At 45.5% G+C, this 27,010-nt stretch overlaps 2 protein-coding genes across 4 annotated transcripts; one reads left to right on the top strand and one right to left on the bottom strand.

Moving 5' to 3' along the window:
* Positions 1-1,564: 1,564 nt before the first annotated feature.
* CFAP410 (cilia and flagella associated protein 410) lies at positions 1,565-7,570 on the bottom strand. Of its 2 annotated transcripts, NM_001006544.2 has the most exons (7): positions 7,477-7,570; positions 6,624-6,642; positions 6,121-6,167; positions 5,133-5,362; positions 4,341-4,512; positions 3,669-3,762; positions 1,565-2,597 (listed from the first exon to the last, which is right to left on the bottom strand). In NM_001006544.2, exons 1-7 carry the CDS (start codon positions 7,551-7,553, stop codon positions 2,472-2,474), a joined length of 765 nt encoding a protein of 254 aa, NP_001006544.2. In that variant the 5' UTR covers positions 7,554-7,570; the 3' UTR covers positions 1,565-2,471. The 2 variants fall into 2 exon arrangements, with proteins under 2 accessions (NP_001006544.2, NP_001383099.1); NM_001396170.1 differs by lacking the exon at positions 6,121-6,167 and having other exon boundaries at positions 6,439-6,642.
* Positions 7,571-8,429: 859 nt separating this feature from the next.
* Positions 8,430-26,720, top strand: TRA2B (transformer 2 beta homolog). 2 transcript variants are annotated; one of them, NM_204678.2, is made up of 9 exons: positions 8,430-8,542; positions 13,550-13,683; positions 17,534-17,696; positions 18,384-18,572; positions 19,911-20,026; positions 20,857-20,940; positions 24,582-24,644; positions 25,410-25,483; positions 26,327-26,720. In NM_204678.2, the coding sequence occupies exons 1-9, from the start codon at positions 8,507-8,509 to the stop codon at positions 26,335-26,337; spliced, it is 870 nt and encodes a 289-aa protein (NP_990009.1). In that variant the 5' UTR covers positions 8,430-8,506; the 3' UTR covers positions 26,338-26,720. The 2 variants fall into 2 exon arrangements, with proteins under 2 accessions (NP_990009.1, NP_001383030.1); NM_001396101.1 differs by lacking the exon at positions 8,430-8,542 and adding an exon at positions 8,707-8,735.
* Positions 26,721-27,010: the final 290 nt, after the last annotated feature.

Here is a 27,010-nt window from a genome sequence, read left to right on the forward strand (position 1 = left end):
GTGCTCAGCCGATGCCAGACAACTCATTTCCCAGGACTCCTTCCTCCCAGAGCCAGACTGACAAACATCACCATCGTGCAGACGTGTCACACTTGTAGGGTTTGGACAGAGCTGTTTTTTTTTCCATGGAATTGTCCCCAGCGTGGAGGCCCCTTTGATTTTAAGGGCAACAGTGCTATTCCCCTAGCTGGCCACAGCACTTAGTTTAGGCTCTGGACAAAGATAATGACCACATCATCCCTGCCAGAGCTGAGTGCAGAGAAACAGCCGAACTTGAAGAAGGAAACATAGCGGCTTTTCTGTGGTGATACCTGCCCTGGGGACCCCAGGCACAGATCGCACTGCTCCTCCTGCCACTGGGGAGGTGGGAAGTGGGTTCCTCCAACACCCCATGCTGATCTCGGGGAGCCCATCTCACTCCTCAACAGGGCCCCAGAAACATGGTGATCATCCAGCCCAGCCCCAGATCCGCATGGACACCGAGCATTGCACAGGGGAAGGAAGGCCACTGACAAAGATGCTGCGAGGTGGCCCAGGAGCAGAGGGGGCACCTGGCAGCTGCAGCAGCAGCACCAGCCAAGTATGACAAGCACGGCACGTAGGCGGAGAGCTCTGGCGGGGATTAGCAGCCTGACTGCTGTGAGCTGAAAAAAAAGGAGCTGCGCCAGAGCGGCCCCAGGTCACGCTGAGCACTCCAGCAGCCACTGCCAGTCCTGTGACAAGCCATGATGCTTGCTCCAGACACTCCCCTCCCAGCAAAATAGGGGGCTCCAGGCCATGGGGTGTCTGCCAACACACTCCAGCAGCTGCTCCAACGATCCCCAGTGCAGAAAGGTGCAAATTCTGCCACCAAGCAGCTGCTGAGGCAGCCTGGGAGAACACTTAACCTCTGCACAAGGGCAGGATGCAAACAAGATGCCGGGTAAGTCTCTGGGGCCTTGGCTGTCAGGGCAAGACTAGTATATTATAAATCACACTGACCAGTTCAGTGCAGCCGGGCTTAACACAGGAGGCAAGAACTAGGTCATCTGAAGAGTTAAAGGCTTCAGCTACCCTCACCCAGAGGGACACACCGTGCCCCCTCATCCCAAGGCCACATAGTTGTGCTTATGTGCACGGGGCTGTCAACATCTCCAAGGAGCATTCCCATCAGCACAACCCAATGCAGGGGCTAGGCTGCCTATGCAGACACAGGGAGCAGATAAACAACCAGCCCAGGCCCTGCAGAGAACAACACCAAGGGCCATGTCCCCCCCTTCAGGCTTGCACCTCTGCACCAAGCCTTGCTCACAGTCCCTTTGCTCTCTGCAGCTGCTGCAGAGAGCTTCCTCAGTAGCAAAGTGCCTTTGCAAAGCAGGGAGGTGCAGCAGTTCTGGTCATGAGCAGCACTGCAGTTAGATGAAGCATTTCACAGTCAGTGAAGCGGGATGGAGCAGGGGCCAACAGCTGCCCTCCGGCTTCACAGGGCTCACAATGGGAGCTGTGACCCAGATGTAACACAGCAATGCCCAGAGTCAGTTGTTCTCGCCATGGTTACTGAGCCCCAGGCACAACTCATAGGTCCTAGAGGGAAAACGGCTTTTATTTGCTATGTCACAATGTTTTAAGTGGTATTTAACAGCTTTGTAAATTTTTTCTGAATGCAGCTTTTTCAGTTAAATACCTGTGCATTCAAACAGTAATGCTTGGCTCATTTTCTCCCAAAATGCACAGGGGTATTTTGCCCCAAGGTTAAATTTCTTTAGGCTGCTCTAATGCCTGCAAGGGCATGCAGGGGCGAAACTACAGCTGAGCATTCAGGATTTGCTGTTTCACCCACACTGCACCAAGGTCTTCTTTGGGCCACCCCACCACCAAGTCAGATGCTGCTTGTACTAACAAGGCCAAAAGAAATCAGGAGTTTAAGATAAATTAAGAATTCGACATTGACCTTCACCATCTGCACCAGAGAGTTCTTGAAAATCCTTTAGGCAGTGTCTTCCCAAGATTCAAACAAACCTCTGTGGGAGAAGCTGCCTTCAAAGCCTGCTCTACGCAGACCCAGAATGACAACTGGCCAAGTGCTCGGCCAAGAGAAAGCAGTGGTACTTCTGACTGCTGTCAGGCTTTGCCAAACCCTTCATTTGTAGAGCACAGCAGCACCTCTGCCCACAGCCCTGCTAGCTTTTTCTTGTTGATCCCGCTGTGGCTCCCATCGAATGACCCCAGTGACATGACATGCACACATTAACAGAGCCTGCCACGCCAGCAGGAAAGCTCCCGAGAGGCAGATCCTGCCAGCGTGATGCACACGGCCAAGGTCAATGTCAGGAGAGCTAAAAGGGCAGTTTCTTTCAGCCAGCATCACCTCATCCACAGGGGAAGTGCAGTGGGACGTGCTGAGGAAGGCATGTATGGGCAGAGTGTTGCTGCTGGGCTGAGGCAAGCTCCCCGACTCACGGAATGCTCCAGGGAGGATACAGCACGCACCGTCACTCCTCCTGCAGCTCTCTCTTCCGAAAGGCCTGCAGCCTCCTCCCCACTGTCTGCTGGACGATCTCCAGACCCTCTGCATCCAGTTCCTTCGTGAGAAGCAGGATGGCATTCAGCACGTTGTTCTGCCAGGATGAGACAGACACTGCTTTATACAAGCACATTAACACCAGCCCAGAGAAGGGGGGCACTCAGTTTTTGAGTTGCTGCTCCTTCTAGGGATTTCATCACCTGCACCTACAGGGACAAACCAACCCCCCTGAGGCCCTGAGGGGCAGAGGCTGCCTTGGAGGAGACAACTGGAATGCAGGGCAAACTCGTCCACCCAGTCCTGCAAAGACTGCCCGCACATCTCTGGCTCCTGTAGGGAAAAGGGCGCTCAACTGAGCAGCTGTCCTTTCTCCAGTGTGACCACATGAAGGGTGAGAAAGAACATGCCCCCACTCTGATCTGAGCAACAGCAAGATAATAGCGAAAACAGGAGCAGGACAGAACCTTTGAAGGTCCCCAGCCCAGCCTCCCACCAAAGCAGGACTGCTGCCAACACCAGAACATGGCTCTGTCAAACCATGTCGTGAAAAACTCCAGAGAGAGATTCCACAACCTCTCTAGACACCTTTTAGGGGAAATCTTTTTTCCTAATGTCCAACTTGAAGCTGCACAGCTGCAGTTTGTGGCCACATCCCCTTAATTTTTATTTTGCCAGAAAGGAGAAAAAAATAAGAAGAGGAAAAAAGCCAGGACCTGCAGTAGTACTCTTGGTGCTGTAAAGGAAGCTTAAAACATGAATGAACAAGAGAATGCAGGGAACAAATATTGGAATGAGGCAGAACATGGTCTAGATCCTCACTCTGGCCTCCCTATGCCAATTGCAGTGATGGCACTGAGCCCAGAATACAGCAGCTCCCAGCTGCACAGCCAAGATCCATGAGGTTCATCTGAGGCTACACCACGGAGGGGGCTGAAGAAGCACCTAAGCACTAAATTCAGCATCCTCCCGCTCACCAGCTGCATTTCAACTGCTGCCCACCCTTGACGTGCTTGTAGCACAGCCCTAGTGCAGGGACACACGTGCCTGTGTGCAGACAGATGGAGAGCACAAACCTCATCAGGCTCTCTCTGCACGCGGAGGAAAACAAAAGCACTGCACGGCACCTTGAAGATGAAAAGCAATTTGGATCTTGAAAGATACTCACTCTTGTCTTTTGGCTACAGTCCGTCTCTTGAGGTGAGAAGGAGGAAAATTTATCCCTAGGAACAGGCTTCATACCAAGCTGCTCTCGGATTTTGCTGAAGAAAGGGAGGAAGAGCAGATGTTACAATAACCAGGTGGCAAAACCTTACTCTGCCAGGACAACCTTCTACAGTCACCGGCAGCCACCCAACAAGTATCTAGCCAAGGGATTCAAAGCACATCTCCTCACACACCTTTGCTGTGTCCTACAGAACACAGCAGCCTGAGCAAAACCATAGTAAGAGCCTCACAGCTACAGGATGTAAGCAGGTAAGGCACCACGAGGCTGCTCCCAGCCGTGAGACTGGGAACTGACTGCATCGCACTGCACTCCAACACGTGCATGGTGCTGATGAGCACCAAAGCATGCTGCAGGGGAGTTAAGGAGGAATGGGCTAGAGCTCACCCACCTCTGTCTGCACGTGCAGCTGAAAGCAAGCACCCCACTGTGGAAGACCCTGTTTGGCAGAGAACCAGACCCACGAGTACTGTTGACCCAGCACAGTTCCATCATGCTAGCTGGAACAACAGGGATCTGTACCCACTGCAGGGCTGGCCCACAGAAGATGGGGCTTGGCTGGCAGGGTCCTATCATGCTACCCACGAGTCCAGCCCAGGAGCCCTAACATCTCACTTGGTCTCCTCCAGACCGAAGCTCAGCAGCTCACTCTCAGTCTCCATTGTGGATTCAGCAGCACTGGACTCTGTGGATGCGGAGCAGCCATTCTCCATACTCCTCCTGGCTGGTGGGGCCGTGATTTCCTCCCCATCAACCAGGGCCTGGGACAGCTCTTCCTCTGTCACGGCTGTGAAAGCAAAAACAACAGCCTGGAGCCTTTTGCTTGCAATGAACTCCAGCAGCCCAGAAAGGCATTGCCTGTGATCAGGAATGTGCTGCTGCTGCAGAGCTACACTGGCAGAATTTCAGCCAACAATCCTGCTTTGTAGTGGCCTTTTGCTTTCATTCTCTTGCACAGGAGAACAGTGGCTGTCACCAAGCTCTTAAAAGGAGAAAGATATCAGGCAGGGATGCTCCAAAAGCCACCAAATTACTGCTAGCAGGTAGAAAAGCTATTTCTATAACCACAGATCCAATTACAGAATCTTTGTTTTGCCAGAGCAAAGGAGAAAGCTCTGAAAAACCACTAATGAATGGTACAGTCTCAGCTCTAATGAGCCTCTTTCAGCCCTGTTAGCACCAACACCCTGGCACTGCAGGGCACAAAAGGCAGAAACCAGCTTGGGAGCAATGGTTCTACAGAGGGGACTCTCGACCTCCAACAGATCCTGCCTGCCTGCACACCTGTACCACATTTCCCCCTCACAAAGAGTCAAGGACACCTGAATAAGAGGAACCAGCACATCACTGGTTTCCAGTTCACCCTGCCCAGTGTTCGGGGCTGTTCATTTCCCTGTCAACACCCACCTTGATTATCGAGCTTCTGCAGGCTGGGGAGGTTGCGGAGCACCGTCATCCTGTAGCGGTGGGGGTCCGGCCCACAGCAGGGGTTTTCAGACAGCCACAGGACCCTCAGCCGGGGCAGGTTTTTGAGGTAGAAGAGCTCATTCAGGCTTGCTATGTTGTTCTTCCTCAAGTAGAGCTCACTCAGATTCTGGCACTGGTTCAGCGGCTCAAGGTCTGAGATGCCATTCAGGCTGCAGAGAGAGCACAGGCTCAGCCCACCCCTCCTCATTGTGCCCTTAGTGGCGAGCGGGGCCCCTGCAGCACGCAGCTTTTCAGCCCCTTTTTCTGCATCAGCTTCACTGAGAAGCCTCACACCGACACAGCGAGGGCGGTGTTCAGGAGCCTACGGCTTTGCATGGAACAAAAAGATGGCATTTCATCTTTGTAAACTGAGGGAGGAATTAAAAAAGTAGGCGCTGCACTCTGCTGAAGATGACAAACAGCTTTTGCTTCCCCCAACCATCCATCACAGTGATGCCCTTTTCTCTAGCAGCTCAAGCTGAAGGAGAACCCACAGAAGATTCCCAAGCTGAAGGAGAACCCACAGAAGATTCCCAAGCTGAAAAGCTCAATTTCAAAGATAGCAGAGGCTCCATGTGAGATGGGAGAAATTTGGAGCTTGGAGAGATCCAAGCATTTCAAGCAGCCTTCTGCAAACTAGCTTCATGTGGAGGCCAAGAAAATCCCATTTAAATCATGGAATATGACTTAAGGAGCAAAAATCCTAAGACATTTTAACCCCTCTCAAAACAAACAGCAAAGGGACAGGTGCAGAGCAGCGCGCTGAAGGATAAGCATTTCCACATCTCTGCTGCTTGAGAAAAGAGGTGAGGAGAGGCTGGCAGCTTGGAGACACGCTCTAAGAGGCAGCACCAAACCAAAAGCCAGGACACAGCCGCGTGAAACACGTGATCTCTGCTCTTCCCAACACCAGCAGCTTGGGATTCACCTGAATGTGATCACCTCAACGTTGGGCAGATCCCGGCATATTGATATCTATGCGGGAAGAGATAGAAACATTAAACTGCACTCCCGGGGAAAACAAACAAACAAACACCAACAAAACAGAACAATAACAACAACAAAAAACACAGTAGTTTAAGCCACGCACAAATAAGATAAAAGCAAGAGCAGGAATTCAGGTTGCTTCAATCTAACCCAAGCTTAGCACCGCCTGAGGGATTTGCTGCCAGAGCCAGCACAGAATCAGCTTTGTACCCCGACAGCATCTCGCTGCTCTTGTTTCCAGCAGCTCTGCTGTCTTTACGCTGCTTTCCAGGAAGGATCCATCCCTCTCATCCAGGCAGCCCTTTCCTGCAGTAGAGATGTGCCTACGAGCCCAAATCCTGCACCGTCAGGTGAGCACAGGGCCCCAGTACCCTCCCAGTGCCAGCTCTCTCCAGGTACAGGCAGGGGATCGATGAGATGAGCAGATGGCAGCACGGTACTTACATCAGTGAGGTGGCTGCCCCTGCGGGAGAAAAGGGCTATCACTGCATTGGCCTTGGCCACAGCCTCCCATCTGCTGTACATTCACCCCAGCTTCAGGCCTAGGCCTATCCCACACCTCTGCCACATCCCCACTGTCCCCTCTAGGGCTGCTCTGCCATTGCAGGCCTGCCTGGGACCTCAAGGCTGCTCAGCACTCACCAGCGCTGCCTGTCCCCAAACCCTAGGCCTGCCTATCCCACCCCAGTGCCCTGCCTGTCCGCATCCTTAGGCCTGTCCCTCCCACTGCAAGGCCCTGCCTGTCCCCATCCCTAGGCCTGTCCCTTCCATTGTAAGGCCCTGCCTGTCCCCTGCCCTAGCCCTGTCCCCACCCCTAGGCCTGCCTATCCCTCCCCAAATCCCTGCCTGTCCCCATCCCTAGGCCTGTCCTTTCCATTGCAAGGCCCTGCCTGACCGCTGCCCTAGCTCTGCCTATCCCTCCCCAACACTTTGCCTGTCCCCACCCCCAGGCCTGTCCCTTCCATTGCAAGGCCCTGCCTTTCCCCAAGCTCCAGCCCTGCTGCCCCCAACGCCCTGCCAGTCCCCAAACCCTAGCCCTGCCTACCCCTCCCTATTGCCCTGCCTGTCCACATCCCTAGGCCGGTCCCTTCCATTACAAGGCCTTGCCTGTCCCCTGCCCTAGCCCCGTCCCCAACCCCTAGCCCTGCCTATCCCTCCGCAATGCCCTGCCTGCCTCCAGCCTTAGGCCCGTCCCTCTCAATTGCAAGGCCCTGCTTGTCCCCATCCCTACGTACATCCTTCCCACTGCAAGGCCCCGCCTGTCCCTATCCCCACACACCCCATCCCAGGCCCCCACCAGCAGTTCAGCCGCCGGACCCCATCGAGCGCGACGGCCTTGGCCCGCGCCAGCACGGCCGCCCGGCTCAGCCTCATGGCCGGGCCCCACGGTCGCTAAGGGCGGGGCGGCCGCCAGCGTTGGCTCCTCCCGGCCGGGGCGGAGCAGGGCAGGCCGCAGAGCTTGGGAAATCCAAAGACCACCGAATCTGTGGAAAAATCCACTCCCTCGAGTAACGCAGGGCGAGGAAAATAATTGCTCTGACCGCAGCGTCACTGACTGTGCCGTACCGTTACAAAGCGTTGAGAAAAAAAGTCTCTGAAGGACAGCGCTGTGGGCGTCGTGGTGTGAGAGAACCGTTCGGCGGTGCTGTGCTGCCCTCGCGTGGCTGTTTTGGAAATACACCAACTTCCACCACTAAAGCAGTGCTCTTAAGACTGATTATTTCCTCAAATAAAGCCCTGCTGAGCGCAGTGATTTTCACAGCTGTTTCCACAACGCTTGGAAATGTTCCCTTTGAGCGGCTGGCGGAGGTGAGCAGGGAGCCCTGAGGCAGTGTCCTCTCAGGGCCCTGGCAGCACTGCGGGTGACGAGCAGCGCCTGTCCTGATGTGGGAGTAGAGGGGCAGCGCTGAGGGGGTACCGTGCCCTGAGCCTGGGTGCTTTGGGAAAGGAGGAGGAGACGGCCGCCACGACTCGGGGGCGGTGAGGGAGCGGGGCTCCTCCTCAGGCGGGAAGAGTGAGGGGCGGGGCTTCTCCTGAGGGGAACGCTAAGGGGTGTGGCTTCTCCTCAGGCGGGAAAAGCGAGGGGGCGGTTCCTCTGCTCAAGGCGGGAAGAGCGAGGGCGGGGCTTCTCCTCACGGCCTCCGCGCGGTGGGCGGGGCTACTCGCGGCCGTCGGACGGTGGGGCGGGGCTCGCGCTGAAGGCGGGCGACGGGACGGACGGGGTCTGCAGCGTGAGGCTCACGTCACTTCCTCTGCGGAGAGCGCTGGCGCCGGGGACGGTCGGGTCGGGTCGGCGCGGAGGTGGCGGGGAGTGGCGCGGCGGGACGATGAGCGACAGCGGGGAGCAGAACTACGGCGAGCGGGTAATACACGGAGCCTGAGCGCGCAGCCCAGCCGCCCCTCCCCTCACACGCACGCTTCCTCCGGCTCCGGGCGGGCGGAGCGGCCGCCCCCGTGTCGCCGTCGGGGCGGAGCGGGAGGGGCGGCGGCGGTGAGGAGGCCGCGGAGGAGGGCCGGGGCCGGGCTCGGCGCGGGAAGATGGCGGCGGGGAAGGAGGTGGGGGCGCGCGGCGGGGCGGTGAGGCGGCCCGGCGCCATCTTGGGCTGGTGACCGGGAGCGCCGAGAGGGACAAAATGGCCGAGGGCGGGCGGTGCGGGCCGGGCCCGGCGCTGCGGGGCGGCCTTCACCGTGCTGCGGCCGTCCGCGGGCTGCGGCTCCGGAGGAAGGCGGCCCCTCAGGGCCTGGGGCGGCTCTGGGAGTTCGGGGGGGTGGGGGCCGGGGGGGGGGAGCGGCGGAGCTGAGGAGGAATCCCGCCGCCTCTTTGTCCTTTGTTATCCTCCCCCAAAACTGCATCGCGATCCGCTTCTGGGGAGAGGTTTTCTACTGTAGCCGTACGTGTAGTTGTTTCTCCCTTAGTCTCCGAGGTCTGTAGCCCTTACTGCTGTGTTTTGCTTGTCTCAGCGTCAGGCTGCAGCTTTTTAACTTGCAGAGCCAGGAATTGTGGGGGTGGTAAGGAGCTCAGAGTTTAAACCTTCACTGCAGGGGTCAAAAGAATTGAAATATGATGCAATAAAACTGAGGGGGGAGGGCAGTTGCAACGTCTTGCTGCATCTTTCTATGAGAATGGCCTTTTTTGCTACAGTAAAGCTGGGTAGGATGTGTTACTATTTCAGGATAGGGTAGGTCAGAAAAATGTCATTCTTGGAGGCTAAAAACACTGGATGGAATTGGATACTGAAAACTGGTGTTAAGGAATAGACTCGTGCCCCCAGTGCTCTTTTCCTTGCAGTTCATGCCATTCTTACACCAGGTGTGTTTCCCATTAGGACGCATTGCATCTCATGTACCCAAGATAGATTTCTGCGTGTTAGTTTAAGCAGATTTAATTGCAGTTGTGCAAGTCAGGCTCAAAACCAGTTTAAGATGGTAGCTTAACTTTAGTGAAGCTTGTCAGGCTAACCTGCATAGAGCTTTTTCTGTTCAAATGATATAAAGTATTAAGACCTTATTGTAGAGTCTTCTTGAAACATAATTTTGTAGAGTTTGTCTATTTCTATATTTGTGTACTTTTATTTAAAAAAAAAGCAAGTAATGGACAGACCATCTTCACCGTGAACAAGGCTTAAAGTAAGTTGCATCTGACTAGAGCATGTTTAGAAGAAGAATGTTATTCCTCTGTAACTGAACTTTGACTCATAGGTAAGTTGTATGCAGTTGTTTGTAAAACTAAAAGATACAGCCATTTAGTTACAAGCTTGCTATTGTAGAGTAGGTGAGGGAGTGGCTTGTTGAGTATATTACTACCAGTGTTGGTTGGTGTGTTTGAATAACCAAACCTTGCATTTTAGTCAGTGGCCTTCTATTTCCTGAAGCTGCAAGCACTGAAATTTTACTTGCAGAGTAGGAACTCTGCTTGGATAAATAATTGAGGGTATGACTTTACAGCTGTCTGTTAAGCTGTTCCAAGTCCGCACTGCCAACAAGAGTTGTGCTCCTGAAAGTGTGTTCCTGCTTTCTCCCTTGCAGCAGTGTTTGTACAGTCAGATCTGGGAACCGAGTCAGCTGAATTTGACCATTTCCAGCTGTGTGAGGCAGCCATGAATACTGTGTCCGTTGTGGGGATGAAGAAGCAGTACTGGGTGCTTCCACAAGTAATGGCACTTGCTGTTTTGGAGGCAACAGGAACTTAAACTGTCTTATGTGCCATAGTTTTGTTTGTTTTCCAAATGTTCCCAGTCAAATTCTTTCTCAGCTTATGCTTCATGATGAAATTAATCTCTAGAAACTTTAAAGCTGAAGAAGTGATAACTTATTCAATGTTACATTGCTTCAAGCACCGGAATATTGGCAGCACACCGTAACCAACTATGGTTGTTTCTGAAGACACTTTTGTTTTCATTCACTGTGACTGTGCTCACTGGAGTGTGTGTAGTTAAGTAGGGCTGGAAAGAAGGCTCGTTGCCAGAAAGTCTTGCTTCCTCTGTCCTCTGCATGTTTGCAGCCTGCAGGTAGCTACTCACCCTGCAAATTAATTGATAGTCTGGGAAGGTTAGAAGCAGTGTGGTAACACGATGCCACCAAGGTAGGTCATTCTTTCTGCCTCCTCCCCCAGCTTTTGGCCACACCTCCTGGTAGGCAGTGCAGTACCCTGAGCTGTCAGAAAGTAATTTGGCTTTTTTTTGCCAAGGGGCTGTTCTCTGGCAGCTCACAGTACCGTATAATCAGGTGATCCTGAACTTCAGGGGGACAAGCAGAAGCTGCTTTTTTTTTTTTGCTGTTGGATCCATTGCTAAATTCAGGAATAGCATGGCTGAGCACGTGTGAAACTGGCACCCTGACACTTTGGGTCAATCTGCAGTCAGATTTGGTAATGCATAGCGATAGGTTGTATACCTTTCTTCAGGAAAGCAAGTAGAAACAGCTGAGTTGGTAAAGATTTAGTATAAATAGTACCAGTAATACTGACTATTTTAAGTTGTGAAACAAATCTATAACTTACAGTTCCAAGTGAGGAAAACCTGGATTGGGAAGCAGAGCTCTAACATGGTTCTGGTGCATACCTTACAGCTGCTTCTGCCTGTGGAAACTTTGTGCTTCAGCTTTTCAAGATTAGAAACAGTAGCTTTTCAGTAGGGAGCACCAGCTTTGATTTGCTTATGAGAATTGAATATAGCAGGAACAACAGTTTTTCTTTTTCCCCGTGATGTGAGCCTGATGCATCTTTCTTTTTTCTTGTTTTTTAAGCTTGAAAATCACAAAGAAGCAAAAAGGAAATGAAGGCACTGTGTTAAGACTAAAACAAAGTAGTGGACATCCCAGTATCAGTGAACAATGGGACAAACTTATGTGAACCTTCAGTGGGTCACATAATGGGGCATAAAGTTTGGGGCTTGCAGATGAAGATGTCAGCCATTTGCTTATGCTAATACCACTTTCCTACTGTGTTTATTCAAAGCTTAATGACTTCCAAAAGTCCTGAGAAGTGTGTAGGGAGTGCTGCTGTGCATGGTGCTCCTTGCTGCCTACCTCCCACAGCAGTGTGCATTTCTTGTCCTGTCACTGTGAGCCCTTCTGTCTTTGGGCATTGCTCTTTCCGCCTAGCAGAAGTCTGTCAGGAGGGTTATGTTCAGCGAGGAGAAGTAGATACCCTCAAAAGAACAGCAGCGTTAGTTGGTTTGTTTGTGTAATCCCTTCTTAAAATCTTTTTCTAAGTCTTTTTTTTTAACATTTGCTCCGAACTCATCTACATGGGCCTTATCTTTTGAAGGAAATAGCAAGTCTAGGGTAATCTTATTTGTAATTCAGGTCTCAGTATTTCCACTGCCCTTTGCAGAGTTGCTGAGCGTGATGGCAGTGGGTTAATACACCTTGATTTGATAAAGAAGAAATGGCTTCGACTAACTTTGCTTTCTTTCTATTGCTCTCAGTATTAATTAATCAAAAATCTGCTTCATGCTGCAAGTTCCTCTTCCCTCAACTGTTGTTATTTTACGGTAGGCAATTGTAAATAGCAAATCTGTTGTAAGTCACATGGAAGCAGCTTTAAGTGCAATTAAACGTTAGTTTAGCAAATGATTTTCTGAATGTCTGATACGGAATGCTCTCTAAGTTGAATGTTGAGATTTAAGAGATGTTAGAGAGAGATCAGATGTTTTGGAACAAATCTTGTCTGATGTTTTAGAAAGAAATGTCATGTCTGAAAGCCCTAATTAGGTTAGTTCTCTACCAAAGCAGAGTGCAAGTAAATAATACAGCAGATGGGATATTTTTCCAGAGCAGTGTGCGAGTGTTTTCACTCTGGAAAACTCCCATTTGGAGGCATGAGGCCTGCACATGTAACCAGGCTGGTGCAGGCAGAGAGGGCACAGTGTGCTGGGAAGCACTGACAGCAGGCTTGCTCACCTGTAAGTACATCCCAGAAAGCAATGAGGTTGTGGAAGTAAGTGGTTGAAAGAGGAACTGCGCTGCTTTCTGCATTCTTCTACTTTGAGGCATCTCTGGCTGCAGCAGGGACTTAATTTGACTTCTTGTTGGTTTTTTTTAAGTATGTGGCTCATAAAGTACCGAGTATGTGAGTTTCCTCATGCTGGCATTGATCAGTAGATCGTTAGTTGATCTGTTGTGCATTTGCTGTTAAATATAGGCATAAATAGCGAATTTAGTTACGTAGCGCTAAGCTTAAACTGAACCTGTCTATAAAATAATAGGGAAATGGTAGATACGATTCTGCATATGTAGTAAAAGTCCAGAACATTTTTTTTTTCTAGTTTCAGTTTTGGCACTAGATTTTATCCTGGAGTTTTTAAATATTCTTCATCCTGTTCTTTTTCTATTAAGGTTAATGTTGAAGAAGGAAAATGCGGAAGTCGCCATTTGACAAGTTTTATAAATGAGAATTATTTGAAGCTCAGGAATAAGTGAAGCTGAAATTTGAAAAAAAAGAAAGTGAATGCATGCTAATTATCAGACCAGAAGTCCCACTTGTAGAATATTGAGCAATTTGTGTGAAGTGGGGAAGATGAAAGAAGTCAGAATTTGAAACGGAAGAATGAAGAAAAGGAATAAAAATGAAGTTAAGATAAGAAGTAATCTGGAATCTGAAAGCACTACGCTAAGTAATTACTAGTCTGTTTATGTGTCCCTGTATATTTTGCTAAACATGCATGCATTATCTGTTTAATAGCAAAAGTATATGCAGGGTAAAGAAGTGTCTACCAGGGAAGAACTTCTTAAAAATCTAGGCAGTTCTAATGCCAACTGCCCGGACACATAGATATGAATTTTTACCATTTATTTCACTGGAGCTTGTTTACAGACCGTAGGTAAACCAGAAATTGTATACAAATTAGGCTTTCAATATCTGCGTGCAGGAATCCCGTTCTGCTTCCAGAAGCGGAAGTGCTCATGGGTCTGGCAAGTCGGGGAGGCACACCCCTGCAAGATCTCGATCTAAGGAGGATTCAAGGCGTTCCAGGTCAAAATCTAGATCCAGGTCTGAATCCAGGTGAGTTACTTTTTTACCTCTTCCTCCTCTTGGCAAGTCAGATGTCTTTGGATTATTATCTCAGAGGTGAACTGAAGGGCACTACAGCCCAGTTCTGTTACCAGAGGTCATTGTTGATCTGTGCATATGCAAAGGGGTGTGTGTGGTTTCAGGATTTGAAAAGCTGAATGATCAAGTTAGATCTTGTTGCAGCCCTTTTTGTGAGTTATTTTGCTTTCTAGGCTTGTATCTCTGGTTCTGGTTTGTAGTTGGCCTGCCTCTGAAGTTTCTCTTGGAATAATAGCTAGCTTCTGAGTCTGAAGCTCAAGGAGCTCTGGGTTGTTTTATTTTCCTCTGCACTGAAAGAAATTGCCATGTCGCTGCATCCTATGTTTTAGGTGACACTCTTTTTTTTCACTGGAAGCAGTTTAGATGTTTTAGAATAGTTGCTGATGCATTCTATGAGAAAGATAAGTATAATAAAAAAACACAACTGACACCTGTCTTCGTGTTTAAAGATGTATTAGTTGAACTTGAAAATTAATTGTCTGAAGAGCTCTAAAGATTGGGCAGCTTCCTAGGCTTCCAGAAAAGTTGTGGAGAAAGTAACTTAGTTATTTGTTCCACAACTGAACACATGAAAATGCCTCTAGGACTGTGTTACCAATCCTTTGACTTATCTGCTAAACAGGCTGTAGGCGGTGACAGCATTCCCCTTGAAACCACTAACAGACTTCTTACTGAGGCACAAAATATGCCCATAGTCTAAAAATAAGGCAGTAAACGTCAGGGCTACCCACTTGGCACTGGGCTTACCATGGATGTTGTGCAAAGGGTACATAATTAAAAAGGAATGACGAAGAGGCAACAAAGCCTGCAGAAGGGTGAATGATGTTATTTTATGAAGGGTCTAGATAATCCAATGTCGAGTGTGGGATGAACGTATTGATGGTACCTTTAGTCATTTGTAAGCATTCAGAGGAGAAAAACAAACAAAAGCTTGGGTTTCAGTGGCTGTGTTTCCAGCTGAGCTGTTCACAATATGTTTTTGTGTGTAAGCTCTGAATTAGTTTTACCAGAGCCTCAGGGTCAGGGTGTGGGAGGGATAACATTTCTGGAAGACATCATGCATTCACCCCTGATGGAAAATGATGTTGTATGCTGTGTTTAGGCTGAACTGTAAGGTCAGAATGAGCAGTCTGAAAGACCTCAGTGGCAAGGTAAATACCTTCTCAATTTTGACAGCAGAGGAATGAGTTTGCTTTTGCTGTATATTTCAGTCAGACACAATTGTCAAATTATACACTTAACAATCCCAGTAATGCAAGAACAGAAATGTGAAATTGAAGGAATAAATGCTTAGTGTTGCTAGTAGTGATGGAATTATAGGACTGTTTGAGAAAGGTCCTGCCCAGACCTCTATTCCAGACAGACAACTCTGGGTTCAGGTAGTGTTCTTGGAACTTTATACAGTTAGGATTTTAAAGGCTTTGTGGGTAGAGACCACACATGCTCCTTGAGGAACCTTTTAGAGTGGCAAGCAAGTCAAGACCCGGCCCAGCATGTTCTTTTGCACCATAGTAACCCCTTGGGCTTCCATAGTCTTTGAAGCACTGCTTTTTGCTTGCAGAGTAACCTCAATGCCATGTAGGAATGCAGCCTCACATAGTTTGAAATGCTGCTAGAGGCAAACACAAGAACTAGGCCTTCCAAGTCTTGGTGCTGTGATACAGTTTTTAAAGTAACCGTGCAAGTAATTTCCATTTGCAAGGAACCTTTCAAATTGTCCCGTGGCATCTGACTTCTTTTTGATGAACAGCAGTAGATGCTTATGACTGCCACAGCTTCCTGAGCATTTCACAGCTGTCCTGAAAATATCTACAGCTGGAAATAACAAAAGTATCTTGCCAGCTTAAGAGATGTTTCATTAGCAGAATTGTGAACTGTATATAGAACCAGTATCCTTAAATCTGATTTTAAGTGCCATCACATGTTTGGATGTGTCATGAGCTCTGGCTCTCACCAGAGATAGCGTTGTGAAGTCTTTCATATTGCGTAGTTGTTTCTGTTGCAAATATATTTTTGAGCCGCTAGCTTTATAAACGTGAACTTCTATTAGGATCAAATCTGTGTCTTTGCATGTTTGTCATTTGGGGTGTGGACATTTTTGATTTGGAAAATCCAAAGCTGTTTTTCTTGAAGCCTTCATCAGGGAAACAGCAGGTATTCTGCACAGGCTTGTTGTCTTAGACTGGTTCTTTGTAATGCCTAAGCAGTCCATGACGAAGGAATATGACTTTCAGCTGTGATGGCTTTGCAGCAGAGGAGAAAAATGGCAGTAGTGTTTAGCATTTAAGATAGCAGTATGACCAATGCCTATTTAAAATAAGCCTTGTTCTCTCAGTGGTTTGTCTAGCTTTTGTTCATTGCAGTGGGTGCATTCTGGAATGTGGAACATCGATTCAGGCTTCCTGTACTAGAGGCTGTGTGCACACGCTGAGTTTCTCATTTTATTATTTCATTGTCTTTTTGTACCGTCTTCCCTGCCTCCAGGAAGTTCCCTCTTCTGTTTCTTTTAGTATTTTGTTCTTATACCCCACCCACCTCCCCAATTACTTGTTCTCTGTGCATACCTAAGTGTTGTAATGGGACATGCTGAAGTCATTTCTTCTGGATGTGTACGTATTCTTCAAGCTGGGAAGGGCAAGACTAGCTGGGCTCTGGACATGTCAAAGGCAGAGACGTTTAACTAGTGGCAAAACATGATAGTGGAAGAAGCTGTTAAATGCTGAGGAGGGAGTAAAAACTGGCTTATTTCAAGAGCATTGTTTGTCCCAGGGCAGTCATTGGGCTACTGTGTGAAACCTAGTCCTGCAGCAGTGGTTTCTGGGCTCAGTCAGCTTCCAGAAAAGGGGGAGGGCATTCAGGGCGCAAATAAGAGCATGAAGATGAGTAATTTATGGCTAAAGGCCTTTGGATATTAAACTGTACAGTGCACTTCTTAGTCTTGCTGCCATTTTCTTTGTAGCTGTGTGGAATGCAGATCATTCAGTGACTGCAAACAGCACACCACACTTGGGTGTAGCTGGTCCAGTGCCTGCCTAGCTTTTCAGGCAGGGCTGTCTGCATTGTGAGAGCTGAGGGCTTAGTTGAAGGAATTGAAGTGCTTATTGGCCTTATTTATACAGAGCTGGTGCTGTCACAAAACACTTCTAGGTAGAAGCAGGCTGAAATTAGTGAGCAGTTGCACCTTTGCCTAAATACACTTGAAAGGTGAACATGTAAACATGTATGAACAGCTAATGTTAAATAACTATTAAAACAGTAAAAGGTAAATAAGTGTACTATCACTCCTGTTAAGCTCTGTTTTGGGGGCATTTTGCAGATTCCAGTGTCTGTCATTATGAACTCTGTAAAAGAAATATTTGTCTATCTGTGTCATTGAAGGCAGTGCTATTCTGAGTGCTAGAGTAAACAAAAGTATGCACCTCTCCAGTTGTGCATGTGACAGTCATGTTTACTGTTCATTCCTGTTCCCTCTTTCTGCTAAGACTTTTGGAGAGAATTGTCAGCTGTTTTATTTTTACTTAAATACTGCTGTAAATGCTTTGAGTATTCAGGGCAAGGCAAGTTTGAAGCTTTTTGAGGAATTGAAAGCCATCCAAAATGTTGAAGCCCCTGTTTTGCAGTAATCTAACTGTTAAGATTGAGTGGTTGGTCCTTGAGATTAGTGACTGAATTGATTGTAGCTAAATCATGTGCCACCACAGATTCCTAAAATATATTTGCTTAGACTTCTACTTATGAATATCTGAGGTAGTTTTGGAGGGTTCTGGAAGAAAAGCACTGTACCTCTTCTTTTTTTCCTTAGATCTAGATCAAGGAGGAGTTCCCGCAGGCACTACACCAGGTCACGCTCTCGTTCCCGCTCTCACAGAAGATCCAGAAGTAGGTCGTACAGTCGGGATTATCGGCGACGACACAGTCACAGCCATTCACCCATGTCTACTCGCAGACGCCACATTGGAAACAGGGTACGTGTGCTCTCAAAGTAGATTACTAGTAAGTAGTCTTCAGTGTATCTCGAGATCAGTACATTCGTTCATCTTTGTTTTCCACAAAAATGTTTTGCATCCTGTTCAGGTGTGTTTGAAAGATGGGAAGCGCTACCAGTGCAGGCTGGTGTTGGTATGCCTGCTGCAGTAAACAAGCAGGTGTATGCAGTGAGGGCAGAGGTAGGATTAGGAGGGAGAAGCGTTTGTCTTCCCTAGATTTATAAAGTCTGCAAAACTAAAATGTTTGATTTTAAACCTGTCTTAGTGGTTCATTAAGTAAGAGCCTGTAAAGCAACTTTGTTCTAGCAGTTGAGTCTCAGGTGCCCGAGAGCAGTGGGATTCAGGCTAAAGGTGGGGGCAAAGCTAAAGTGTATGAGGCCTTTCTGCATCCATATTTAGCAGTCACCAGCTAGTCTTTGGAGTGAAGACAGTATCTTTTTTTCTGTGCTGCCACTATGGTTGGTAGAGGGCTTCCAGAAATACAAAGTACTTTCCTGAGAGAAGGCTTTTATATCTGTAGGATTGATTAGAAGTGTCTACTTCAAATTAACCCAGCTTTGGTCTCAGCAGTGTGTTTTTTGTGAAGTTTTGACAAATTCAAACTTGTGCAATACCTGGTGTAGTGAACACAGATGTTTTTATTCTGATACCTCTCTCTTCCTTTAGGCAAATCCTGATCCAAATTGTTGTCTTGGTGTGTTTGGGTTGAGCTTGTACACCACAGAACGAGATCTGAGGGAAGTTTTCTCCAAGTATGGTCCAATTGCTGATGTTTCCATTGTGTACGATCAGCAGTCTCGACGTTCAAGGGGATTTGCATTTGTGTACTTTGAAAACGTTGAGGATGCTAAGGAAGTAAGTTGCTGTGGCATCGACTGTGTGGGATGTTTGCTGTGTTTTCAGTTGCTGGAATGTATGTTCTATACCAGGATGTAGCCTGGGAAACTCGCTGCTTGACCTTTAAACATGACACAGGAACCTCTTGTGTTAATTGCTTTCACAGTATGAAGTAAATGTAATGCAAGCTAATGCAACAGTATCTTCCCTGCATTCTGGGAGCCTAAAAACTACTTCAGACCTCATGATAAATGTCAGTCTTTGTTCAAAAGAGACCTCCTTTGTACTAGAGGAAATAGTGGAAGGGCATGATTCTGGTCTCCGTGTGGATTGAGTTGTATAATTTACAAAAGCAAACATCAACCTACTGTAGTGTGAACTGTGCCAGCAAGAAAAGGAAAATAGAAACACATGTGCTCCCTTTTCTCTTAATTAGGCATGTTCTTTCCAAACTCTACATGTGATCCTCTGTTTAATATTAGTGTTCAGAGTACCCATACTGGTATTACAGTGTTCTCAAATGCTCAGGTGCCCTATGGAAGCATTAACATGTGTTCTGCTTGTTTCTAGTGCCTCAATTGTAAAGGGAGGAGAAAATCTTACCTAACAATAAAAGGCCAGACAGGTGTTACATTGAAGTGATGTCTCTACTAAACAACAAACTACTGAATATATGCTTACAATTGCTACAAAATAACCAGGGAAAGGAGCTTGCAAGTGTGTAATTCTGCACTCAGGCCTGCCCTGGATAGTGCTATGAATACGCTCATCTCTGCATAAATTCCACTTTGTACCATCTGGAGTGTCTTTTTTTTTTTTCCCCTTCAATTTGGCATAAGAATCTCACGGTAGGCTGAAGCTTTGAATATAAGCTGTCCTACTTGGCAGGAAAACGAAAAACTATTTCAGATTTTTTGCTTAATAATTGAGTCATAAGCAAATATTACTATATTCAAGGTTAGGGTAGGGTTTGAGAATGTCTTTGGGGGGATGGGAGGGAGCTTCTATGCTATGTTTGAAGTTCCATGTTGGAGCAGTTAAGATTCCTCGTAGAGGCATGTTCAATGGCTCTTCTTAATCATATCAGAAATAGTGAAACAATTGGTAAGTTCTGTGAGGAACACGATATCTCATGCAATATAAGTCATGTTTAAGTAGTTACTGAAGCTTATACCCAGCTGGCCTTGGATGCCTTAGAGTTTAGGTTCAGAGATTAAGTGTGAGGCATAAGCGAAATTTAGACCTGCCTTAATTGAGATCTTTTGGGGCTTTTCTTAATATTTCAAGCAGTGGTTAGGAATTTGTGTTGGTAGTAAAGTTCATACCTACAGCTAACTGTATTTTATCTGTGCTTAGGCTAAGGAACGTGCCAATGGAATGGAGTTGGATGGAAGAAGAATCCGGGTAGACTTTTCCATAACAAAAAGACCTCACACACCTACCCCTGGAATCTACATGGGAAGACCCACTTAGTAAGTTACTACTGTGTTTTTTTTTCCTCTGGAAGTGTAAGGGTCAGGATACATTGTGTCCTGTATGTTAAAAAACAAAATAACAGCAACAAAACAATTTGTCAGTGGCTTGATCTGAGGTCGGTCTAGATTACAGTAAGCAGAAACTTGCGTCCATTAGTTATGCAGTCCAAATGTAAGCTGTCTACACATTCAAGTCTGCAGTAAGAATTTTGGAGAATTTCTAAATTATTTCAAGTTGTTTCTGATTAGTGGATGTTCCCCTGTGTGCTCTCAAACACCAGTGGCTTTGCAAGCTCTAGTTTTCAAGTGTCCCTCAACAAATACTACTGTGCAGCTTTGCTGCAGTTTACCCTATCCATAGTGTAAACATTTGACAAAGTTACCAAGAATGTGAGTTGTTTTCCCAAGTCATTTCTCAGTTGTTTTCCCAAGATTTTCTGCTTACAGTGCTGTTGGCTGTGCATTGGTGTTGTATTGAAGCTCTAAGTTTATTTTTTTTAGATAAATTTTTCTAAAAGCTTTCTGGGAGTTAGAAGTGATTGAGGAGTTGGCCCATAGAATTTCTTGTGTGCCTGCCTTAAAATGTTAAGAGGTTTCAGATCAAAGAGGAAAGTAGCTGCTTTAAAGATCAAGTATTTTAAACAGCAATGTTAAGTAGTTCTGTTTCCATTTGCATCACTGGGAAACACTCATACTGTCACTTTAACTGTGAGAATGGGAGACAGTAACTTCAGTCAGTTAAAATGGCATATGCTTGGCTGACTGCATTGCAAACAGTATTAATGTTTTATGTTTTATTAAATGAAATTATCTTTTGTTACTTGTAGTGGCAGCTCACGGCGACGGGATTACTATGACAGAGGATATGATAGGGGATATGATGATCGTGACTATTACAGCAGATCATACAGGTGAGGCAGTATTTGTAGTGCTGAACTACTTAAACTTTGTTCTACATATGTGTTCCAAAATATTTCTGTGCTCATTCTAATTCTGGAATCTCCGTATACCTCTACAAAAATGGCTGGACAGTATAAATCAGGTTGGTCAGATAAGAGAAATACTTTGTGGTGTTTAACTTGAGTTTATTCTGTATTGCTTTTTTTTTAAATGAAAAACAAAGCACCATTCTCTGTACTCATGTTTTTTTAAAAGTTCTGTTTTGTTCCTCTCCGAGCATTAAAATGATTGGAATACAGGTGCTGATCTAATATTTGAGTTTGCATTTTAATGCCAAATTAGTTTTTGAGTGTACTAGACAACAATTAGGATGTTTCAATGGTCACCATTATCTCCTATGAACAATTATGACATCTTAAATGTTGCCAGTGCAGAGAATCAGATATCAGAGGATTGCTTGTTCCATACTGGAAGTTTGTATGGCAAGGCTTTCCTAGCATACTCTTATTAGTTTGAATGAGGATGTTCTACTGCAGGGACTTGTGCTTCTTATGTCTGTCTGCAGTCCTAGTCAACAGTACAATGGTTAACGTTCCTGAAAGTGCTGAATATCCAGGTGGCAACGTAGATTGTTGGAGGGCTGGTAAAGTTGATAGAAAATCTATTGAAAGCTTGGTTGACACTTAATTGGCTTTGGTGACATATTTATATTCTGTTCTCTATTATGACTGCCCAGAGGACTTGTTTGAGTCAAATTCTGGGAATTTCACATGACACACGTTAAATTGGACACAAAGATGACACACTTCATTTTTTTTATTTAATTGCCCAATGTACCTTTGGTTGCAGAATCATAGAGCCGTTCTGAGTTGTTTGCTGTGCTTTAATGCATCAGCACTGGGTACATCTGTGACGGTTGCTTGATGACAGTGTTTGGAGAAGCATGAGTTTGAATTATGTTGTTCATTGTCTGTGAGCTATAAGAGAACAATCTAAATCCTGCAATCTGAGCTTGCAGTGTGCTCTTCTGGATGTAGAAGAAAATGTTCTGTATGTTTACATTTGTATGGTCTTTCTCAGTCACTGAGGGCAACTGTCTCCTCTTTCCTCTCCTACTACTTGCAGACACTTGTTTTTCCCAGCCTGTCATTGTGGATTTGGTCTGCTTCTCTTACTTGCCTAGCTGTGCTTCAGCACTGCAGGGGCTGGGGGGAGGATCAGGGTGCCTCTGCATCATGACAGCGAAGGCTGGAGACACAAGTGCTTTGCTCATAGTTCTGGGAAAGAGTATTTTCTGCCTTTAACAATCCATTTCTGTGCTACGTCAGTGGCTTTGAATGTCTTGGAGAAACGTATGCCCATTATCAAGGTTAAGCTGCTACAAGGACAAGATGTATTGGCTTTCATCTTGCCAGCAATTGTACATAGGCTTCCACATGAAGTAGATGAGACCCAAAAGTAGCTCTTTGACAAAGCTTTCTGCACAAGGTACAAAAGCTTGCTCAAAATAGTGACAATTATCCTCATCTTGCTTAATGTCCTAAGAATAATGAAGTGAAATCTAGCAGGCAAAACAACTGAAGTAGCTCCAAAAAGTGCTGGGGAACAGAGAAGTCTTGCAACATACTCAAAGCAGTCTAAGGGGTACTTCTAACTTGTTTCTCTCATTTCCTTTATTCTTCCTCCTAGGAAGGATTGTGGTAAACTTATAAAAATGGCAAAAGCATATAGAGACCAGCAAAAAAAACAGGGCTATGGAATGTTTGATAAGAGTTTTATATTGTCAGTTTTTCTTGAACGTGCTCATGGTAGAGATCTTCTTTTACACAGGGTTTATCGAGGTTTTCTGGCTGTCCTTGTTTGTTTTTAAGATGTAATTTATTCCTCATTTTAGATTATGGTATGACGTATGTCTTTACTCTTTGTGGTTTTTGATGGTGAACTGTGGCTCAGATCTTTTTGTAAAACATTATCAGAAGTTTGAATTTTTTCCACTTTTGAGTGCATACTACTGAGAATAGATGCAGAGACTGATATTGACTGTGCATAAAGAAGAGTACATGAATTAGAGGAGGAAAAGCGGGCCAGTAAGAAGTGAACTGCTTCAGTTAGTGTGCTGGTTTTAGTGTTACCAGAATTCATAGCCATGCTTCGGTTCAGCTCTTGCAGGCAGTTCTGCTCCAGGCGATGTTCTGACCTTCCTGTATGCTCTCCCATTCTGTGTCTGTCATGTGATATTTAGGGCTTTGGGGTAGAAATGCTCAGAGTATTGACAGTTCCAGCAAGAATGATTTTCATTCCCTAAAATAACAAATCTTTGTGAAGCTCACTGCAGAACCTTTCTCATGTCTTGTCAGATACTGATATTGATATTGCAGATACAGAAAAATAGCAGGTAGAGCAGATAAAAAAAGATTGAAAAACACAGATGTCTGCACGTGTCTACTCTACAAATACCATGGTATTTACTAGTTAAATACTTAGCAATTATCCTGCAGATATTGGTTTGAAGAAGAGAACAGAATAGTGTTGCGTATGCTGTGGGTTCTTCCTTGAATAAGGGAAATGGGATATATAAATTCTAATCCTGAGTTGCAAGTGTTACACACTAGTACTTGACCCTAGAAAGTCAATGAGTAATAATTACTTCACATTTTCTTCCTTATTTGTTTTCTGTGCAGTGTAGCCTGAAGGGAAATACAATGCAGGATGGAGGTTGTCATACTAAAACTCATGTTGTTGTGAAATACTTAGCCTGCAAAAAAGAAATGGAAAATACACATACTGCCTAATCTACCAAATGGAGAAGACTTCTTTGGGGGAAAAAAGTGAAATAGGAGACCTGTTAGTAAAAAAAAAAAAAAAAAAAAATCCACTACATTTCTAACCATTTTATGATGACTGCCTTAGCAACTGAAGGAACTGGGGCTGTTTAGTCTGGGAAAAAGGAGGCTGAGGGGAGACCTTATTGCTCTCTTCAAATACCTGAAGGGTGATTGCAGAAGAGAGCAAGGTTGGTCTCTTCTCACTGGTGACAGTGACAGGAGATTTCCACTGGTGAAAGGTGACAGGAGAAGGGGAAATGGCCTTAAGTTGCTCCAGGGTAAATTTAGGTTGGATATCAGGAAAAACTTCTTTACTGAAAGGGTTGTTAAGCACTGGAATAGGCTCCCTGAGGATATGGTTGAGTCACCATCCCTGGATGTGTTTGGATGTGGTGCTCTGGGACATGATTTAGCAGAGGGTTGTTAGGGTACTATGGTTAGGTTGTGGTTGGACTTGAGCTTTAAGGTCTTCTCCAACCTGAGCAATTTTCTGATTCTGTAATTTTTGAGTTGTGAGAGATCTGTGATAGTCACACCTGTTCCATAATTCAAACTTGGTTCAATAGTGCCTTGCTATATCTAAATCTGTGGAAGTAGCAGATCAGTAACTGAATATTGTTCAAGAATTGTAATCTACTGCTTCAGTTCTAGGTGACATCTGTATAAGAAGTTGTACCACTGTTCTGAAGATGCCTTTATTTAAGCATGATGAAGTGTTAAACTACCAAATGTTTTCTTCACTTTATCATATGCTTGAGCATGTTTTTTACTTGTATGGTGTATTTACTTGCTAAATTTTCCAAACTGTTCTGCTTCTGTATTCACAGAGGAGGCGGTGGCGGTGGAGGAGGAGGATGGAGAGCTGTTCAAGACAGAGATCAGTTTTACAGGTATGCCAGGAAAGCTTTTGGTGTCTGGTAAAAAATGGAAGCATTCTTCTACGTGGCATCCTTGGGATGTTTGAATCAAGTCTGAGGATATCTTCAAATGCAGTAAGAGCAACTGGGCAATTGTTGAATGGTTGAGAATCTTGGATGAGCAGTGGAATTTATTTCAAAGGCTTCCTCATTATGTGAAGGGGTGAGGTTAGTATGGAGGCAGGTTAGTGCAGCTTTACACAAGAAAAACTTGTGATCTGTGACAAGAAGTTAATGTCCTGAATAGTTTTTGTGAATGGCTATTAATGGGATTGGAGCAACTAGCTAATGAAATGAAAAACTTGCGGTTGGATTGGAAAGGTATCCCAGAATTTTGAGGGTGGGATTTGTAGGCAGCAGTGACTGCTGTTCAGATTGATTCTTCATCTAGGCAAGCGTTTCCAATTCATAGTTAGTGTGATTGGGTTTTTGCTGCTTGTTTGGGATGCTCTTGCTTTGAAACAGAAAGCTCATACATAGCCAAATGTGAATGTAGGAGAGCTTATTTCCTTTATAATCAATGTAATATCAATCTGGCCCTTTATTCATAAAAAAACTATTCAATAAAAATCAAATGTTTGCTCTGTTCTCCAGTAGAAACATTGATCAGGTCTTTGTACTCTTGTTAGTTTTCCTGAGTACGCTGTTGATTCAGATAACAATATCTACATAGAGCTGCTGCCACTCATCACCCACAGGATTTAACAGAGGGATTGTTTCTGTTGTCATCTTTTGCAGGAGGAGATCACCGTCCCCATATTACAGCCGAGGGGGCTACAGATCTCGATCCAGATCTCGATCCTATTCACCTCGTAAGTAATATTAGAGTTCTTGTGTCAAAAGCTGATTTCCACTTTGTCTGAACTTCTTCCTTTGAGCTTTCCCATCTCTAATGACTTCAGTGTGGTTGTATTTATGTTGTTATGAATCACAGTTCCCTTTAAAGTTACATTGAGCAAGTGGCAGCCTTGAGGGTAGAGCAAATATTTAGTTTGCAACAAAATAAACTAGGTAATACTGCTTTTTTTTTCTTTCTCTGAGGTAGTGCTTCTTTCTTGGGAACTCAGATCGGACAGCAGTTTGTAGCACATTGAGAGTTTGGTTAAGTGTAGAACAGTAAAGCTGAACTTTCAAGCCTCACAGGTTCTGATATTGAAACTAAATTTTCTGATGCAGTGTAGAAGAGAGGAGGCTAATTTAATCCAGGCTCTAAATGGTGCTTTTTTCAGAATAGCTTATTTGCATGACAGATAAAGCTGTATTTTGGCAGAAAGTTAATAAGATGCAACAGCATTCCTATCATATTCCCCTTGTAATGGATACACTTAGAATTGATGTGTTGTGTTCTCAGCATTCTCATATTTGCCACTTGTGTCTGAAGGATAACAGGTGGAACTGTGCTTTTAGTGATAGGTAGGGAAACTAGCTTCAGCCCCAGATGCATTGCACATACCTTCTGTGTGCTGAAATGTCAGCCCTGCATCTATCTGACATGATTGGAACTTATATACAGAATAGTGCTGATGTTAAGCTTTGACAGACAGATCACTGGGCACTTAGGAAATCTGAAGCAGACTTGAGGTGTGCAAGTGAAATCAGAACTTTAAGATCTGCTAGTATTTAGAGGTCTAATTTTGTCTATTTTTTTCTTTCAGGTCGCTATTAAAGCATGACATGTAGAGGAATTTCTAGCTACAGCCTTTGAGTTGAAATTGCGAGTTTGTGGACAATATTTTTATTGTCTGTTCTGTTTAAACAAGTGAACAGTGCCTAGTGAATAGGTGACTTTTACACCTTTTATGAAGAATACTTCTGTGATGCTGTTTCATTCTGCATATTTGTGTAGTTTGGTGCTTTGTTCCAAGTTGTGTTTTGAAAGGAGTATGTTTTGCATGTATTTTTTTAGTCTCGATTTTGACTCCTGAAAGGTTTCTATTGTAAAAACAAACTGTTCAGTTAGTTTTTTTCTACTGATTCCAAGGTATTCTAAAGATCAAAACCTGTGTAAAGTGCTTTCAAAAAAGTGAAAAATAAAATAAAAAAGTTTGATTTTTTTTTTGTGCTTTTGACAAGTATAAGGGTTGGTTAAGTGGGTTGAAAAGGGACTCCCACATGTACACGATATTCCATAATCTATGACACAAAATTCATAAGTAAAGTTCACACTATGATTGTGTTGTTGGGTAATTGTCTTCTAATTGTAATACCTTCAGGTATATAAATGCAGCGCATAGAGAAGTCCTGTAAAGTGTACAGTAGCAGGAGGAAGGAACATCATTCAGTGACGGTGTACACACAGAGCAGGACATCTTAGAAACTCACGGTAATGCTGCTGAGCT

This window comes from Gallus gallus, chromosome 9 (genome assembly GCF_016699485.2).
Source record: "Gallus gallus isolate bGalGal1 chromosome 9, bGalGal1.mat.broiler.GRCg7b, whole genome shotgun sequence".
NCBI classification, from domain to species: Eukaryota; Metazoa; Chordata; class Aves; order Galliformes; family Phasianidae; genus Gallus; species Gallus gallus.

Excerpts from the sequence above, each read along its gene's own strand:
- TRA2B (NM_204678.2), top strand. The coding sequence starts at position 8,507 with ATGAGCGACAGCGGGGAGCAGAACTACGGCGAGCGG. Across the intron at positions 13,684-17,533 it reads AGATCCAGGTCTGAATCCAG|ATCTAGATCAAGGAGGAGTT; the intron begins GTGAGTTACTTT and ends TTTTTTCCTTAG. Across the intron at positions 18,573-19,910 it reads ACGTTGAGGATGCTAAGGAA|GCTAAGGAACGTGCCAATGG; the intron begins GTAAGTTGCTGT and ends ATCTGTGCTTAG.
- CFAP410 (NM_001396170.1), bottom strand. The coding sequence starts at position 7,553 with ATGAGGCTGAGCCGGGCGGCCGTGCTGGCGCGGGCCAAGGCCGTCGCG. Across the intron at positions 5,363-6,438 it reads GATCCTTCCTGGAAAGCAGC|CCTGAATGGCATCTCAGACC; the intron begins GTAAAGACAGCA and ends CTCTCTCTGCAG. Across the intron at positions 2,598-3,668 it reads ACTGTAGCCAAAAGACAAGA|AACAACGTGCTGAATGCCAT; the intron begins GTGAGTATCTTT and ends TCATCCTGGCAG.